Source organism: Triturus cristatus, chromosome 7 (assembly GCF_964204655.1).
Source record: "Triturus cristatus chromosome 7, aTriCri1.1, whole genome shotgun sequence".
Lineage (NCBI taxonomy): Eukaryota > Metazoa > Chordata > Amphibia > Caudata > Salamandridae > Triturus > Triturus cristatus.
The window spans coordinates 1,524,076,514-1,524,095,486 of NC_140590.1; the positions used below are offsets into that span (position 1 = coordinate 1,524,076,514).

An 18,973-nucleotide genomic window follows, 5' to 3' on the forward strand; every position below is an offset into this window, starting at 1 on the left:
TTGCCCTCTTTCGGGATGTCCGTTGGTCGGTGTTGGCCGTCTTGATCTCTGGGCTCTGTTTTCTGTGACCTTTGGCTCCGTGCGGTCTGGTCCGGAGTTTTTCTCTGTCCCATTTGGGCCTTTGCTTCGGCGTGGTTCCTGCCGGCACTTCGTGTCACTGGGGTCCGGGTTTTTGTCCTTCCCGGTGTCTTTCGGTCCCGGGCTGGTTCGTCCTGCTCGTGGTTGCCTCTCCCCTGGGTGGTCCTTCCGCTCGTTCTGGCCTGTTGGGTTTTGCCCTCTGGTCTGTTGGTGTTTTGTGAGTTTTCATGAAGCCGTTTGGCTTTGGTATGTGCTCACTTTGTTAGTCATGTGGCGAGGAAGACTAACGAGGAGGTAATGCCCCGATTACTTACCGGTAATCTTCATTACTCCGAGTATAGTCTTCCTCGCCACATGACTTCCCATCCCTCCCTCCCTGTCTGGCTATCGGCTTCATGTTTTGCTTGGTAGTTTCAGGCTGTTGGGTTGGGCCGGCCCGCCTCTTATAGGGGTCATGGGTGACTGGGTCGGCCATATTGGGAGGGGATGGGAGGCATGGGATGCTAATTTTTCTTTGCTTTGCTTTGGAGGGTTCTGTTGTGGAGCTGACGCTCACTTTGTTCACTTTGTTAGTCATGTGGCGAGGAAGACTATACTCGGAGTAATGAAGATTACCGGTAAGTAATCGGGGCATTAGTGCCCTTCCATTTCTGTTGCTTTGCAGCAGTTTAAAGATCTTCTTTGAGTTTCTCGTGGATCCAATGGGCGTCATTTCTGATATTTTTTTTTCTCATCTTCATTGCTTGATTTTTGCTACCGAGAAAGTGTCACTCATAGTTGTTGAATGTGACTCATAATTACACTGAATTTATGAAAATGTCGCACATAAGCAATCTGAAACCTTGGCAGTTATGTCAGCTGCACATGTTGAAATGTTGAGGCCCGCCGATGAGGGTGCACAGCACTATTCCATATTAAAGGCCTAGTGGAGCCTGTTTACCTGCTGCTACACGGCCCTCGAGTTACTCCTCCTGCCTGAATATACAGCCTCGTTCTGCTAACATAGCACCTTTCTGTTTCTTTCAGCCGCACACTGTACTTTGGCCGCGTCCAAAAAACGTGTCCAAAGTGAGCAAACACACCCCCGGCAGGCCTCCTCGTTGCGCATGCGCTCTCGCGCTGCTCTGATACGTGTCATTACGTGCTGTTTGGCAGCGTGCCGACCCGGGGCTGTTGTCACCTCAAATGCAACCCAGAAACAGGCAGATCTCCCTGCATCACAATCCGAGTAGGTTAAAGGTCAAGTACACAACATATGAAAGCGTCACTCTGGGAGTCCGTCAGCAGGTCAGAAACACCACTGGAACTCAACGACCAATAATCTGATCAATGATTACCCGCAGGGGGGCTTATTTTTCGTAGATAGTTTCTGTTAACAGCTTTGAAGCCCTTTGTACTTAGGTCTAAAGTAGTTTATTATGGGCCGTGTTCCAAGTGGCTGGACGTCGCTCTCTGACGTCAGGGGCGGGTCTACTCACTTACCTGGGGTGAGGGAGGGGGGTTGACGTACCCTCAGCGACTATTTAATAGAAGCCAGGAGCATCTTTAGCCAACAAGGCTTGAAGAGCAAAGGAAGAGAAGACCCCAACAATCGAGTAAGACCCCGAGGATCTCTGAGAGGATTCGAAGAACTGAGAAAGAGAGCGGAGCGGATTTTTACCAGAACTCGACGAAAAAGTAAGTAAATCCATGAAGCAGAACGATTACTTAATTTAGACCATGCTTTGAAATATATAATGCGTGCATGTTTTCTTTAATTGTCAATCTATTAGTCACCTTGGTCTTTGTATTTGTTCTGAGTATTTTCCACACGAATATGTGTATGGCGCTGAGCAGCATGCAATGGTCACTTTGACACATTATAATGAGTTTACCAGCAGAGTACTGTCTTCCTTCCTCCTTTTCTTTCTTTGTTTGTTTGTTTGTTTCTTATTCTTTCTTTCTCGCATTTTGATGCACGAAGGACTGTATATCATTTTAGGGTTTATATTATACTTTTAGCACAATTGTACTCGCCTGGTATCAGTTTTTATAGAGTCGTCAACGGGGGGTGGGAGTAGGAGGGGTTCGGGGGGGGGGGGCTTCCGTCTCTTCTACAAGAGCCCTTCTTACATCACATCTTATAGTTACGATAGTTATCGACCTCAGACAGATGAAAGAAAGAGTCGGTCCTGTTAGGAACAGGGCATATCACAGTATTGGCTCTCAGCCAGCTGAGCTGTCTCACCATCAGCAGAAAGAAACTCACAGCGGGAAACTGTAGTCGTGCATTCTTTCCCAGCATCACCGAAGCGTCAGTCCAAAGAGGGGCCACGGGGACCATTTACAGGACACATCGGCACCTTAAAGAAGGAGCTCGCGGCCGTCTTTCTACCCGTGTGCACTTTAGCTCCAAACTTTTTCAGATGCTGCATTCAGAGGCCTGAATGGAATGTTTTGACAGTCGGGCACATATGTACATAACGCAAAACTGGTCATCTGTGCACACGTCCGGTGAGGGGCGTTGAGACTACAGGCAATATTTGTGATCAGCAATTAAGAGTGCGCTAAGGGACTACACATTCCTGGTGTGATCTTGAGCACACAGCTATTTCACGATCAATGGCGTAGTAAGGGTACCAGGGGTCTTGTGCAAGTTAGGGTTCATGGGCCCCTGAGAGCACAGGGCCTCGGTGTCACTGCACCTGCTGCAGTGGCACCGAGGTGTTCCAGGTGGCTTTACGTGTAACTGACCCATGCTGGAGCTTAAATAGCGCACATTGATCATTATGGGAATATCTCTTATATTCCGCTATTTTCCCTTCGCTGTCCTGTGTACATGATCTGTTCCAACGGGATATCCGATTCCTCACCAGTGACTTCTTGGACTTTCACGTTGTTCATTCATTGTTTCACTTTCACGATTACTCGGCCTGGGCCTGTGGGTTCTGCCCTCCGCGGCTGGATGAGGTAAAAAAAATGGAGCCTGTGGTAAAATGTTAAAAAGCGCCCCCCATACTTTTAACCGATATTTAGGGTCAGAAATTGAAATGTGTGCTTATTATGTTATATGTAGTGTGTATATAAGTTATATGTAAGATACCTCGTCCAATCGGGAATGCAGATGAGCTGCACTTCTGTGTGTGCGGCACGTGCGCTCGATCCACACAGGTCCTGCACTCACCGGCACCGGCCAGAACCACACGAGGCTAAGGCAGGGACAGCGCGGACACAACACTTCTGCAGGGACTGTGCGGAGCTCATGCAGGCACCACATGGTTCTCATGCAAGGACCGCATGGGTCTCATGCAGGGACTACACGAAGCTCATACATGGACACCACAACGGTCACGCATGGATGTAAAGAGCTCGCGCAGAGATGAGCGGCGCTCGTGCACGCACCACACGGAGCTCCTGCAGGGACCACTCGGGGCTTCTGCAGGAACGACACTTCGTTCATGCAGGGACCGAACGAGCTAATGGAGGCACTACACGGGGTCAGATAGGGACTACACAGAGCTCAGGCTGGGATTACACAGAGCTCAGGCTGGGACTACACAGCTCATGCAGGCCCCTTCCTTTCCCCCTTCATGTTATAACTCTTTCCCATCGTCCCCCTTTAAACTATGCGGACTTTCGCTTTGTTTCTCACTCTGTGCCCTTCTGTTGAATTAGGATATAACCAGGAATACAACAGGGGAGGATCAAATTATGCGGCAAGGTTGACTAAATTATACATAAAGAAAAGACACATTATGTGACCCAGTGCAGCACATTGTGTGATGGTATTACTGCACACATACACATATATATTATATATACATAAAAGCGCCAGTTTAACATCCAAAATGAGTCATAGGCCATTTAAGGACGACCAGTGAATCTTTGCATAGGGCCTTCCACTGCGTGGCAACATGGGTCGCCACGATGTTGTCAATCAACTTTTAATCCGTATGAGCTAGAAACACAATTTTTTGTTGTTGTTAAAATATGCAGATTATGGAGCAGATGGGTTATGTGGCAAATGCAGCAAATCCATAATTATGCGGAAAACTGTCACTGTTATTCTGTCTTTCTCTTCTTTCTCCCCCCCCCCCCTTGTGGTTTTTCCCGCATTTTGCTCTGGACTATAGTCTAATTAGGAAAAATAATTGTCAGTCCCCTAGAATGAGTGCCATTGGGCCCCTCTCCTGCAATCACCGTCTCAAATTAAGCCCTATTGCATTCTCTCTTCTCTTCAATCCAGCATTAAACTTTTACCAAGAAGTGTCGCTGGCCCTGAAGGGCCAGTTTGTGAGTCTTTGAGATTGTAGATGCGCGGGTTTGGTGCTGTTGAAATGGAAAAGATACTTCACCATGCTTTAAATTCAACAACGGGCCCAAGGACACTGCGGGTAGTGTGTGCCACGCAAGTGTTGCTAGTGGTGGTGCCGAAACATACTGAGCTCAGCATCTTTGGTCACCATCCTCCTGCCAGGGTGTTGTCGGCATTTATAAAACAGGGCAGGTGTTGGTTGGTCCTTAGCGGAATCTAGTCGAGAAAACTCTTGTTGGGAGCCGAGGGGAAGGGTTATCTCCCGTCGTTGCTATGTTTCCCTTACTTCCTAACTTAAATGAATAATTGGTGCAATGTTGACGTACTTTGGTCTCTCCTAAGATGGCGCCCCTGCTGCGGACCGAGCTGAAGATCACCAGCAGGATGGTCCAGGGGGACCTGAACAGCCTGAGCCCAGACGTGAGGGCCTTTGTGGTGGGCAACGCCAAGGTGTGCCAGCCCGAGAGCATCCACATCTGTGACGGGTCCGAGGGGGAGAACGAGAGGCTCCTGGCGCTCATGGAGGAGAGCGGCATGGTCAAGAGGCTGACCAAGTATGAGAACTGGTGAGTGAAGGGCGCCCTCTGCCGGGGAAGGGTGGGCTCTGTGAACACTTGTTTAGATCACTTCCCTCTCTTAAGTCTTCTCTTTTAGTAGTTTTACCGCCTAGTGCCACATATGCAGCAGCATAGGTGTAACATGTATTTACATACAGACCGACTATCTCCTTCCCTCACTGATAAACCCACTCATTCACACATACCTTTGACATCTGCGGTAAATCTGCCTAGTTACTGTTAGTAGCTGATTTATTACGCAGAAGGGAATACTATGGAAATCCCTGTACAAAGTGCCCTGGGGACTTACGCGAATGTTACTACTCATCACCCTGAAATGATCATGCCCGATGCCTTTAGCCCTAGCATTTTTAAAGACCCATATTTCGCGGGCATGTACATCATTTTCACGTAACCACTCTGAAATATAGGGGAAACCAGTGTTGAGCAGGAGTGAAAGCGGTGGTTAGGGACAGTGCTTAATTTGTAACAGAATAGCTGCTGTGGCCCATGGTTTTGTTCAGACCCCTGCGCTGGTGCCCTCGGAGGTGGGGGCGCCGAGAACCAAATATACACAGTCCTGATTCCACTTCATGACCCTTTTATCGACCACCCGACCCTACTCAATGTTTGTTAATGAAAGATACGTGCTGGTCCTCAAAAGTGAGTGCCGGTGGGCCCCAACTGCAGCCTCGAGCTCATGTTAAGCACTGGTGGGGCATTTGAAGCTTTTACAAATATATCACATTACTTTATGCAAATCAGTCAACATACAGTGGATCACATTACCTCCTCGTCAGCCCTCCCCGTCCCAGTCCTAACCAGTTGAGCATAGCTCCTCCCACCGACACTCCCAAGCAACTTGAAACCCATCCCTTCCCTCCAGGCCACACCCATACCCTGAGGCATATAGCACCGTGACCCGCCACTCCACATCCTGTATCAACCAAGCACAAGAAGCCGAACAGGGAGGGAGGGATGGGAACCTGGACTGGGACGGGGAGGGCTACGACTCGGAGTAATGAATATTACCGGTGAGTAACCGGTCATTACCTCCTCGTCAGCCCTCCCCGTCCCAGTCCTAACCAGTTGAGCAGATACCAAAGCAATAATCGGCTTCACTCAGTAGAAAAACAGACTTTAATAAGCATATAAAAGTCACACCACCGGAGCAGAACGCAACACAGCGTCCCCAAACCCAGCAGACTCAGTCCCCCCAACCACCAAACGATAATGGGACATAAACGTGTGAGGAGAACTCCAGGTAGCAGCTCTGCAGATCTCGGCCATGGAAGCCCCCTGAAAACAAGCCCAGGAAGCCGCCACCCCCCGAGTCGACCTCCCCTGAACAGAACCAGGAGCCAACGCCCCACAGGCCTCATACGCAGCACCCACAGCCCACCGCAGCCAACGACTGAGGGTAGCCCCAGAAGGCTTCAGACCTTGACCAGCCAGCCCAAAGGTCACAAAAAGGGATTCCACCTTACGAAAAGGCGCAGTACGCAACAAATAGACCTCCAGAGCCCTATGAACGTCCAAACAGTGCAGCCGCACCTCCACCTCCGAAAGAGGATCAGGACAGAAAACAGGCAACACCAGATCCGAAGAGCAGTGAAAAGAGGAAGGGATCTTGGGAACAAAGGAAGGATCAGGCCGAAGAACCACCCGATCAGGAAAAAAACGTAAAAAAGGGGCAGAACAAAGCAAGGAGCCCAACTCCCCAATCCACCGAGCCGAGGTAATAGCCACAAGGAACAGAACCTTGATAGTCAGAAACCTCAAAGACACCTCATGCAGAGGCTCAAAGGGAGCCATCTGCAAAGCCCCCAAAACCAGAGGCAGATCCCAACTAGGAGCAAAGGTCCGAATGACAGGCTTCTGAAGGAAACAACTCCGCAACAAGCGGGACACCAGGGGAATCACCGGGTCACAGACCGAACCCCGAAAGGCCCGGACAGCAGCCCACTGAGCCCTCAGGGAGGACACAGCGAGACCCATGTCAAACCCGTCCTTCAAAAACTCCAAGACACGCACCGGATCCACCTCCAACGCGGACCACCCACGCGCCTCACACCAAGACCGAAAAGAAACCCAATGCCGGGCATAGGACTTGAGAGTCGAAGGGCGCCTAGACCTCTGAATAAATTCCGCCACAGAAGGAGAACACCCCAAAGCCACAAGGTTCATCCTCTCAACAGCCAACCCGCCAATCGCAGGCGGACCAGACACTCCCGAGACAGAGGGGGAAATGACAAGGGACAAGGGACCACCGGCAACCTCCAGCAGGGCCCCACCGCCAACTTCAATAACAGAGGGAACCAAGGCCTCCTGGACCAAACCGGAGCCACCAGGAGCACAGAAGCCCGATCCCGCTTGACCTTCAGGAGAACACGCGGAAGCAGAGCAATAGGGGGAAAGGCATACAGCAGACCCCCCTCCCACCGGAAGGACAGGGCATCCACCCTCCAAACCGCCGCAGAGCGAACCAGAGAACAATACTTCTCCCTCAAGGCGTTCCCCGGAGCGGCAAACAGGTCCACCACCGGGATCCCGAACTGAGCCATTAGGCAACCAAACACCTCCTGAGTCAGGCACATGTCCGACAGGGAGGGAAACACCCTACTCAGGCGATCCGCCTCCGTGTTCAAAATCCCCGGTAGATGCAAAGCCCTCAGAGACAGCAAGTGAGACTCCGCCCACAGGCCGATACTTCGTGCCAACAAATTGAGGGAAGCCACCTTCGCGCTCCCCTGGCGGTTGATATAACACACCACCACGGTGTTGTCTGACCGTACCATCACATCCCTCTGGAGGATCCAAGGCAGAAAATGAGTCAAAGCCAACAGAACCGCCTTCAACTCCCTCCAATTCGAAGACATGCCCGCCTCTGGCACAGACCAGAGACCCTGCACCGACTCCTGACCCAAGACCGCACCCCAACCCAATTCGCTGGCATCGGTCGTCAGGACCAACCTCTCCTGGGACACAAAGGGCGAGCCCTGTAAGAGGTTCCAATCCACCAGCCACCAGGACAATTCTCGGGCGATGGACACCCCCCCTGGAATCAACTGTTCGTAATTCAGAGAGGCCGGATCCCAATGCTCCAGAAGATGATTCACCAGGGGGTACAAGTGTAGACGGGCCCAAGGAACAATCATAACAGTAGCTGACATTAGCCCCTGAACACGCAACCACTGGCGAGCCGTGGAAGACTGAGCCCCCAACACCTTCCTCAGCTCGTGCATAAGAGTCAATCTGCGAGGTTCCGACAGGAAGACCTTTCCGAACCTGGTGTTGAACACCCCCCCAATGAACAGCAGATCCTGAGTGGGGTGAAGATGGGATTTCTCCAAGTTCAGAATCCACCCGAACCGTTGAAGGAGACTGCAAACCTCCATGGACTGAGCCTGAAGGAAAGAAGAGGAAGAAATCAACCAGTCGTCCAAGTAAGGGAACACCTGAATACCCCGAGCATGCAACAAACCCACCAAGGGAGCCAACACCTTAGTAAACACCCTCGGAGAGGCCGACAGGCCAAACGGTAATACCTGGAACTGGAAATGATCCACCCCCACACAGAAACGCAGGAACCTCTGAGAATCCGCGTGCACTGGTACATGAAAATAAGCGTCCCGGAGATCGAGCGAAGTCAGGAAATCCCCCACCGACAGGAAGGGAAGAATCAACTGTAGAGTCACCATCTTGAAGGACCGATGAGGGATACATAAGTTCACCGCCTTCAGATCTAGCACAGGACGGAAGTCCCCATTTACAGGATCGAGTAAACCCCCCGACCCCTTTGACTCACAGGCACCTTCACCACAGCCCCCTTGGACACCAAGTCCCGAACTCCGTCCAACAGAGCACGGCATTTCGCCGGAGACCTGGGAACAGGGGTAGACCTGAACACATCCACCGGAGGAGTTCCGAATTCTATTCTGTAGCCCAGCCGGACCACCTGCAGGACCCACTGGTCCCGAATGAACTCCTCCCAGACAGGAAAAAAAGAAGAGAGGCGACCCCCAACCGGCAACCCCATCATCACATAGTCACGACTTGGAGGGACCCGCCGAAGAGGAAGCACCCTGTTGACCCCGGGACTTGTGGAAGGAAGGGACACCCCGGCCACGTCCCCTACCACGAAAGGGCTGGGTCGCCATTTTAGACTGAAACGCCTGCCCAAAAGCCCGCTTATAACCCGCAAACTTCCCTTTCTGAGAGGAGCGGACCGGAGCCAACAACTTCTTGTCCTCCGCAGTCTTTTTAATCAAAGCCTCCAACGGCTCACCAAACAGTTTAGAGCCCGTGAAGGGGATCTTCATCATGGCCGCCTTCTGAGCAGCCTCCGCCTTCCAAGACTTAAGCCACAACTGCCTCCTAGCAGCAACCGAGGCACCTGCAGCCGCCGCAGCAGCGCTAAGGGAGTCAAAGGACAAATCTGCCAAGAAACGCAACTGCTGTTCAACATGGATAAAGACTCCGAGGGATCCTCATCCTGCATGAGCTGCGCAGAAATACTTTGACAGTCTTTAAGAAGTGACTGCACAAGATAGCTGGTGTAAGCTGCAGACCGAACTGCAAGATTAGAGGCAGCAAAGGACCGCTTCAAGGCCCCTTCCACACGCTTGTCCCCAGGATCAGAAGGAACCGCATCCTCAGACACCACCAGGCTCTGAGACGCCATGCCAGCAAGCAGGGAATCCACCTTCACCACGGCCGGGAATTCCTCCGAGAAACCCTGCAAGGGATACCTCCTAGCCAGAAACCGGGGAAAGGCATGTTTGTCCACATCCTTCCATTCCCCCTCCAGCACCCTCCGCACAGAAGCATGAATGGGGAGGCTTTCAGGTTCTCTCTTCAGGTAATTAGCGAAGAAGTCTTCAGACTCTCCACCCGGCACGGGACCAGGGAACCCCAAATTGTCCCGAACATGCTGTAGAACACAACTAAGGTCCGACCCTTGGACAAAACGACCCTTCACCTCCTCATCAGAGTCCATGTCAGGATCTACCTCCGCCGAGGCATCCAATTTCCGTTTCTTAGGCCCAATGGGATCACGAGCCACAAAGGCAGCCGCCACCGCCGCCTCAATCATCTTCTGAATATCTATTAACCCCTTCGATGCTCATGACGGAACGGTTCCGTCATGAGCATCGGTTGAGCTGTGCTCATGACGGAACCGTTCCGTCATGACCACGCCCGCGCTAGAACCCTTCAGCACCGCGGGGGAATCCGCGCAGCGCTGAAGGGGTTAAGGAAGGAGCAGTGGAAGACCCAGCGACCACCTCCTCATCCACACAGCCGAGCTCACGTACATCCGCACCTCTACCCTCCATGTTGTGTACATGAGAACAGAGAAACAGACCCCATTAAATACCGAGCCTAACCAGGGGGAAAAAAAATATTCCCAAAGGCCAACCAGGGAAAGCCCCACCGATCCCCAGCCAATCCCCAACAGGACTGAAGGCCGGCCCCAAAACGGCCAATCAGAGACTTCCACCCATCCCATAAAAGGAAAGGACAGGACAGGGCCCAACCTTTAAGGATACCAAGAACCCAGAAGCCCCCGCACCAGGAACCAGTGAACAAGGTAAGAATTACCCCCAAAGCCCACTGAAGAAACCTGCCTAGACCGAATCAAAGGGATTAGAACCTGTAACCTTGAGAGTCAGAGCCCCAGACATAAACCAGAAGGCCACAGTGACTCTTAAGAGCAGTAGGAGATTAGAGCCACAAAAAACCCCAGACGACCCCCATCCGAATAGAGACAGACATGAGGACAGTGGAAACTCCTCCCCAGGGCACCTACAATGCAGCAACCCCCAACCAGCAGGAGAATAACACCCCACTCCAAGATCCGAGGAAGCGCGAAGCGGACAGTCAAACAGAAATCAGTAAACCAATCTGTATAAACGCTAAACAAACAGGAGACATGCCCCCACTGACGAAAAAAAGATATAGAAGCCAAAACCGTCACGCCCTTGGTGCGCAGAAAGGCAAGCCGCGCCTCACACACCTCCTCTCCCCCCCGGGCGATCCCGCTAGAGCAGGGAACAAACTCGGAAGAGAGGAGGCCGCAGCAGGGAGTCACCACCCCACACCAGGTAGTCCTGACCCCCCAACCCCACGGTCCCGCTACAGCAGGGACTCAAAGTAAATGCCTCAATAATTCAAAAACGGCACCTAAGGGCTTTAAACGGGCACTAAACAACCCGTTTCACACTCACCTGACAGGAGGCTTGAAGACCCAGCACCTCCTATCCCGTCGAAGTTTGCCCGGAAGTGAATCAGCAGAAAAAACAAACAGGATGTGGAGTGGCGGGTCACGGTGCTATATGCCTCAGGGTATGGGTGTGGCCTGGAGGGAAGGGATGGGTTTCAAGTTGCTTGGGAGTGTCTGGTGGGAGGAGCTATGCTCAACTGGTTAGGACTGGGACGGGGAGGGCTACGACTCGGAGTAATGAATATTACCGGTGAGTAACCGGTCATTCCCTGCACGTGTGCTGGCCCTATGATGCACACACGGTCACAATTCTCCATGGCTCTCTCCATCGTAGCTTCTCTCGTGGTGTTTGTCTAAGAGTCCTGACACAGTCCGTCCTCTCTTTCCACAGCTGGCTGGCTCTCACCGACCCTAGGGATGTGGCCCGAATCGAGAGCAGGACGGTCATCGTTACTCAAGAGCAGAGGGACACCGTGCCCCTCTCCAAGACCGGAACCAGCCAGCTCGGGCGCTGGATGTCCGAGGAGAACTTCGATAAGGCGTTTAAGGCCCGGTTTCCCGGATGTATGAAAGGTGAGGGTTAAAAGACTGCATCATTCAGGGAGATATGCTAACAGTGACGGTCACCAGAATCACCTTTCTTTCTTTTACATCTCAAAATTGCTTAGGAAATTTTTCACTTGAGAAGTTCTTTGCGAGTAAATTGTTTATGACATGTTTTACATATCTTTCCTTCATTCTTAACCCGTTTTGTTCCACAGGTCGCACCATGTACGTCATCCCTTTCAGCATGGGTCCCATTGGGTCGCCCCTATCCAAGATTGGGGTTGAGTTGACGGATTCGCCGTACGTCGTGGCCAGCATGCGGATCATGACCCGGATGGGCACCGACGTTTTGAGAGCCCTGGGCGATGGCGAGTTTGTGAAATGCCTCCATTCGGTCGGCTGCCCCTTACCACTGAAAAGTATGTTAGTGACGTGGTCTTGTGGTCATTCCCTTACACCCATCCCTAAACTGACATGCGGCCAGCGAGTCCAGGCGCATCAGTAAGGCATCTTCTTGTGTGTCCACAGAACCCCTGGTGAACAACTGGCCCTGTAACCCGGATATGACGCTCATCGCACACGTTCCTGAACGTAGAGAGATCGTGTCCTTCGGCAGCGGCTACGGAGGGAACTCCTTGTTGGGGAAAAAGTGCTTTGCGCTGAGGATCGCCAGCAGGATTGCCAAGGAGGAGGGATGGCTGGCTGAACACATGCTGGTAAGAGACGGCTAAGGGAATATTATGTAGACTCAAAACACCAACAACATCTAAGGGTCTGATTTAGAGTTTGGGGGACGGTACTCCATTACAAACATGACGGATATACTATTCACCTTATTACAAGTGCACTACATCCTAATGCACATGTAATAAGGCAGATGGGAACGCCCATCAATCTTATTACAAGTGCATTCACCAACATCCAAACAAGACCCTAAATCATCGGCTACTCTCTTTCATCTCCATAAGAAGTTATCAAATAAAACTGGACACAATACAAATGCCAAATGCCACTACATAAAATGTAAAACACAAATACGAGTGTAAGCAAGCGGGTAACTAAACTAATATCTAATAATACCAGAAGGAAAGACTAAATTGAGACGGGGAAGAGTGCTACAAATGATGTTGTGATCTCTTCATACTTAAAGCTTTACAAGGAAAAGCGGGAGAAGGTAAATATGTTCACACTGGAGGAAAGAGGACATCAGAACCATTAGATGAAGCTGATGAAATACTTATAGGGTGTAAAATCAGTAAAAGTGGTAAACATTTCTCCATGATAAAGTACTAATAAACATTGATATTGGACCCTGAGGGGACTGAAGGATGGGTGGATTTAAAATCTGATCATACTTTGAGAAGGAAACAGTAGTACCTGCTTGGATCATACCGTCTTAAAAAGAAGATGCATGAAACACTGTAAATGTATCTAAAATGACCCTCGACACAATGAAATACAACAATGCTGCCTATGTAGGGGTAACAGTGGAGACCATGTGCAGAGTAGTTTGCTTACTCGTTGCAGTTGAACATCCAACTTTGTGTACTGGGTGAGATGAACGTACATTAAAATTGCACAATGACTGATTACACCAGCTGACCTTTGTTTGGTGGTGCACAGAGTCTCTGCTAGACATGCTCCACTACCTCAGATGTGTTTATGAGGCTTTGTTCTGTGGTTAGTTCAGATATGCCTGATGTATTGCAGAGATGCTCTGGTGCATGTTCAGTGTCCCTTGTTGCATTGTGGAGATCACCTTAATGCATGCGTTGTTGTTCTAGACATGTGTGGATTTACCCACAGTAAGTCTTACTAAACATTGGACCTGGGACCAGGTCTATACCTTAAGGGTTCTAGGAGAGTGTTTAACTCATTTAAGCTCTGTGGAGTGAAGTGCACATTTAGTAGCATATTCTCTTCCTAAGGTCTTGCGTGTAACTGATGGTGGTGTCTCTTGTAATGCTAAAGACATAGTATGCCACTACTACCCACACAGGCAGAAGTAGTCTAGATACAGAAGGTTAAAGAGACTGACAAGGGAGTGGAGAGTAGCAAATCTGGAAAGCAAGTTAGTGTTGGTAAAATTGAAGTAGAGGTTCTTAGGGATGGAAATTCAACACAATTGAAGTAGAATTAAACAATTGAAGTAGAATTAAACAGATTTAAGACAGGTGGATGAGGCACCAGGTAAGCAGGGGCCATAGCTGCGTTTCTTGTATAATATTATGCAAATTAATCTAGACCACATACCTCAGTGGTCAGACTCATCTAAAACTATCTCTTGGATAAGAAGTAAGAAATAAAGCAAATATATTGCACCACGAATGTAGCTGTATCGTAGACATGCGGAAAACATTGGTTTGTTCAATTAACAGAATTTTAGAATAAAGCAGTCTGCCCCATGGTGCACATTGAGTGATACTACATCAGAGCTGAGTAGTAAGCAACCAACTCTTTTTTTCCCTCAGATATTGGGCATCACAAACCCAGATGGCGAGAAGAAGTATTTTGCAGCCGCCTTCCCTAGTGCATGTGGGAAAACCAACTTGGCCATGATGAACCCAACTTTGCCCGGCTGGAAAATTGAGTGTGTTGGAGATGATATTGCCTGGATGAAGTTTGATGAACAAGGTAACCTGCTTATTGTAGGGCTGCAAATGACCCTTCTGACGTTTGAATTAGGGGGTGCTACACTCTGCCCAAGTCTTCTGTTCCTTTCTAATCAACAGCTTTGCTTTGTTGCAGGTAACCTCAGGGCTATTAATCCCGAGAATGGATTTTTTGGTGTTGCTCCTGGAACTTCTGAAAAGACCAACCCGAATGCCATGAAGACCATCGAGAGGAACACAATCTTCACCAATGTTGGGGAGACTAGTGATGGAGGCATCTACTGGGAGGGCATGGAGAAGACTGTGGAATCTGGAGTGACACTGACGTCATGGAAGAACAAGGAATGGAGTCATGACTGTGGTAAGGAGGAGAATGCTCTCTCTATATATATAAAACGTAACACGTTCCCACTCTATTGTGTGAACTTGGTGTCTGATGCTCAGGCGTCTTCTCATATTTTCTTTCACTCTAGATGAGCCATGTGCCCATCCCAATTCTCGTTTCTGCACTCCCGCCAGCCAGTGCCCCATCATTGATCCGGCATGGGAATCCCCTGAGGGCGTACCCATCGAGGGCATCATTTTTGGAGGACGGAGACCCAAAGGTGACAATTCTAAAAAACTTTGAATAGAAGATATACGGCACACCTTCAGTTCAATAGCTGTTTATTTAATCACTGTTTAATCATATACTTAAAAAGGAAACTGTTTTGGGGCATGTTGTATAAAATAACTTTTGGTAGATTGCACTTAATTTGCATGGATACTAAATAAACAATAATAATGCTAGTAAAAGTTTCTGTTAAATATTTGTACTCAGCAAAATGGAGAAACATTATTTGCTTCTCTAAAATAATCTCAATTTAAGGAGAAGTATCTGGAAGCAATAATTTTAGTACAAGTGCAAATAATATAATCCATTGGTTATTGGAGAATTGTAATGAATGGGGTTCAGTCCTATTTCGTGTGATTGATCTTCCACTATGGTCACTCTTTGGTAACTGTTCTAAGCATGTTTTTCTGTTTTCTGACCTTGCTGTAATCGTGTTTTCTGTAAAGGGAGATTTGCGCATTTACTACTCTTTCTGTCAGTACCTTCTTCACATTACTCTTGTGACAACTCGCCTCTAATGCCTCTGCGTTGTAATACTGCATCTCCACTGAGATATGCTAATCTCTTCTACAGTGTTCATACCCTATGGTATTTAAGTGTCTGTGTTTTATTTACCCTCTCATTTTCCCATCTTACCTACACACAGTTAGATCCTCACATTTTTACATTAGATTTTTTAGGGTAACTTTTTCCCTACCTGGGTCTCATTCTTTCAAACTCAAACAGTGATTTTTCACATCATTTATGAAACCCTTGTTCAAGGATCAGAGATAATTGATCCATCTGAACCGTAGCAAAACTCGCTCAGTGGACCAATGCTTCCATTGTAGAAATCTGTGTTTATCCTGAAGGTCCCAGGTTCAAACCTTCCCGGGTTCACTCAATCTTTCATTCTTCTGTGGTCACTTAAATTAGTTACTTTAAGTTTGCGACTAATTGCCGCCTGTTATCAGCAACCTGAAAGGAGACAAATGGTAGAGATCCCCAAATTAGCACTGGTATTCTTATTATGAATAACAACACCTCTGCCTAAAATCCTAATCAAATCATCTCCCATTATCAAGAGACCTGAAGACCACTGTGGTTTGCATGATGTGAAGACCACATCTCTCTCTATCTCTCTTACATCTAGTGCTTTAAATGGACAGCGTACCTGCACGTCTTTAATTTGAATGGGAGAGTACCTGCACTCTTCAGCACTGCTGCAATACATTTAATGAGAAAGCACCGGCAATTCTCAGGAACAAATATGTTCTCTGAATACAGACTGCCCGCACCTCTATATTTCCACTTAAAGCATCTCTTACATCCATAAACTGTATCCCATTACCAAAGATTTTTTGATGCCCTGTTGGCTCCAGATAGGGCCCGACGAAACAATCCTTAATTAAAAGCCAAGTACTTATATAGACATAGCATTGAGCTGTTGCAGTCTTTACGTTCTATGTACAAAATGCACATGATAGAGATATTGCAGGACTCCTGTCTGAACACACCTTCCTCTGATTTGCAGGTGTTCCTCTGGTCTATGAAGCACTGAACTGGCAGCATGGAGTGTTTGTGGGGGCGGCCATGAGATCTGAGTCAACAGCAGCCGCAGAGCACAAAGGTGAGTCAAACGTCATTCATGCCCTATAAAATGCACTACTATGACACCTGTGCACCAGAACCTACCCCGACATTCAAATGATCGACTGATGTGAAAATGTCTTCCTGCCTCTTCTCAGCCTGAAAATAATAATTTTCTCCTCCCTATAAAAGCTCCTCTTTAAGACTGATAGCCTGACATGTTACGGACTCTCCCTCTGGCCTCTTATACTCACAGTCACACTGGCAATGACCTCAATGTCTTGGTTTCCCCATATGCAAGCTTACCTCTGATATACTTCCTTGTAAAACCCACCTCTCTGAATGTAAACAAATGTGGGACCATTATGTATATCTAAAATAATATAAAATAAGATTGACGTGTTCCTATTACCCTGTATTTTCAGGTAAAATCATCATGCACGATCCATTTGCCATGAGACCTTTCTTTGGTTATAACTTTGGCCGCTACCTCGCCCACTGGCTGAGCATGGAGCACTTCCCTGCTGCCAAACTGCCCAAAATCTTCCATGTCAACTGGTTCCGCAAAGACACAGAAGGCAATTTCCTCTGGCCCGGCTATGGTGAGAACTCCCGTGTTCTGGAGTGGATGTTCCGAAGGATCAACGGGGAGGGGTGCGCGGAGCGCACAGCCATCGGTTATGTGCCTACTACCACAGACTTCAACTTAAAAGGTCTCAAAGATGTCAACATGGCAGAGCTTTTCCACTTGTCCAGGGACTTCTGGGAAGATGAGGTGGAAGACATCAAGAAATACTTTGAAGAACAAGTCAACGCTGACCTCCCATATGAAATAGAGCATGAGCTTCTCGAGCTGGAGAACAGAATTAAACAGATGTGAATTGAGGGATTCAGGAACCATTATGTGAACAGAATTCACCCACACTTCTGAGAACTTACTCACTGAGAACCAGATAAAGGCCCAGGAATGAGTAATTGCTCCTATTTTGGGATGTAAAGAGTATGGACATACGAATGGCCAGCTCAGGGAATCCACAGAGGCACAGTAGAGCTGGCCACTTTACTACTGTCTCTTGTATGCTTGGAAATATTGTTTACATTTTTCTGTACATTATGGATATGTTAAAAGTTGGTATGTATTTGAAGCCAGTGGGTGCTTTGAAGATTTCTTGTGATTTTATTGACTTCAGTTAAATCCATCAAGGCTGAGCTTCAACTCAGGGATTTCCGAACATTATATTTGTGAACGTAAGAGAGGGAAACATGAACTGTGCAAATGCACCTTGGCGTTTCCACCTTCTTGTATAAATTTGGAATCTCATTAGTAATCCTGGATTTCAAAACCATTTAATAATGACGTAAATTCTGCACGTGGTATCAAGTTTGCCTTTTTGTTGTAAATAATTAAGCAATGACAGATGAGAGAAAGAGAAGCGAATGCTATATAGTTGAAACCTGTACGTATTTATTTGATAAAATGTATGTGTGTCTATATATTTCAAAACAATTTGTTTTCAGTTCGATACATTTTAAAACAATTGTTTGTTGTACATTTATTGCATCTTATTTTTCTAAGCCGTATTTTCTGTAATTTCAATTGTTTTTCATCATTGTTCTACTATTTATTAGATCACTTTTTTTACAAACCTTTGAAAGTGGTCCTGATTTACATAAAGATGAGGCAACAGGAGGTTCTTAAACTATGAAAAACTATTGATTTCTCACAATCTGATTGTGCAGTTTTTCCTATTTTAGACGGTGATGTGTAACATCTCCCACTGCCTTAGGTGCTTCCTGACTAATTACTTCCAAATGCTTGATTGCTACAGACTTGTATTTTTTTATAGAGGCACGTGATCACACAGAAACTTACTATTTTTGGATGGATGAAAAACGCTTTTATTTGATATAACTCAACAATATCGTCGTAAGAATGCTTGAGCAGCACAAGTGGTAAATGGAGAAAACTATTACTTGTTAACATCTCATTTCAGTGCCCTCCATGTGGCCTCATAATAATCCACATGACAACTTAATCTGGGTTTGGTAGAGTTTAATCATACATTTAGAAACAAATCAATGTAGACCAATCTCAACATAATCATATAAAAAACAGAGAGACCAAGATAAGATCAAATCTCCTGAAGAGATGTACTTTATATAATGCAAAGCAGACGTCTAACTATGACGATGATACAGACGATCAGGAAAAATAATTGAGTATTAAATTTTATCACATGATTCTCCAAAGTAAACATGAACAAGCTATCTCTCCCTACAATACTTTAAAAGGGCAACTCTAAGCTAAGAAGCATTCGATAAGGGTGAAATCAGAAAGGTGTTAGCTGTCGGAATCTTCAGTAGAATATGCTCCAACCATGGGTCAAATAGCATAAAGCCACACAAGCAGAGGCATGCGTCTGCTTCCTGTGAAAACCTAAGATAACTCTCCTTCAACTCACTTTGGGGCATATTAACAAG

At 47.8% G+C, this 18,973-nt stretch overlaps 1 protein-coding gene across 1 annotated transcript; it reads left to right on the forward strand.

Annotated features, from left to right (window-relative positions):
• The first annotated feature begins 1,591 nt into the window (after window positions 1-1,591).
• On the forward strand, window positions 1,592-18,138 carry LOC146812292 (phosphoenolpyruvate carboxykinase, cytosolic [GTP]-like). The gene is made up of 10 exons (XM_085619287.1): window positions 1,592-1,755; window positions 4,715-4,938; window positions 11,544-11,725; window positions 11,914-12,117; window positions 12,227-12,414; window positions 14,170-14,332; window positions 14,447-14,671; window positions 14,784-14,915; window positions 16,437-16,532; window positions 16,918-18,138. Exons 2-10 carry the CDS (start codon window positions 4,715-4,717, stop codon window positions 17,370-17,372), a joined length of 1,869 nt encoding a protein of 622 aa, XP_085475413.1. The 5' UTR covers window positions 1,592-1,755; the 3' UTR covers window positions 17,373-18,138.
• The last annotated feature ends 835 nt before the right edge of the window (window positions 18,139-18,973 follow it).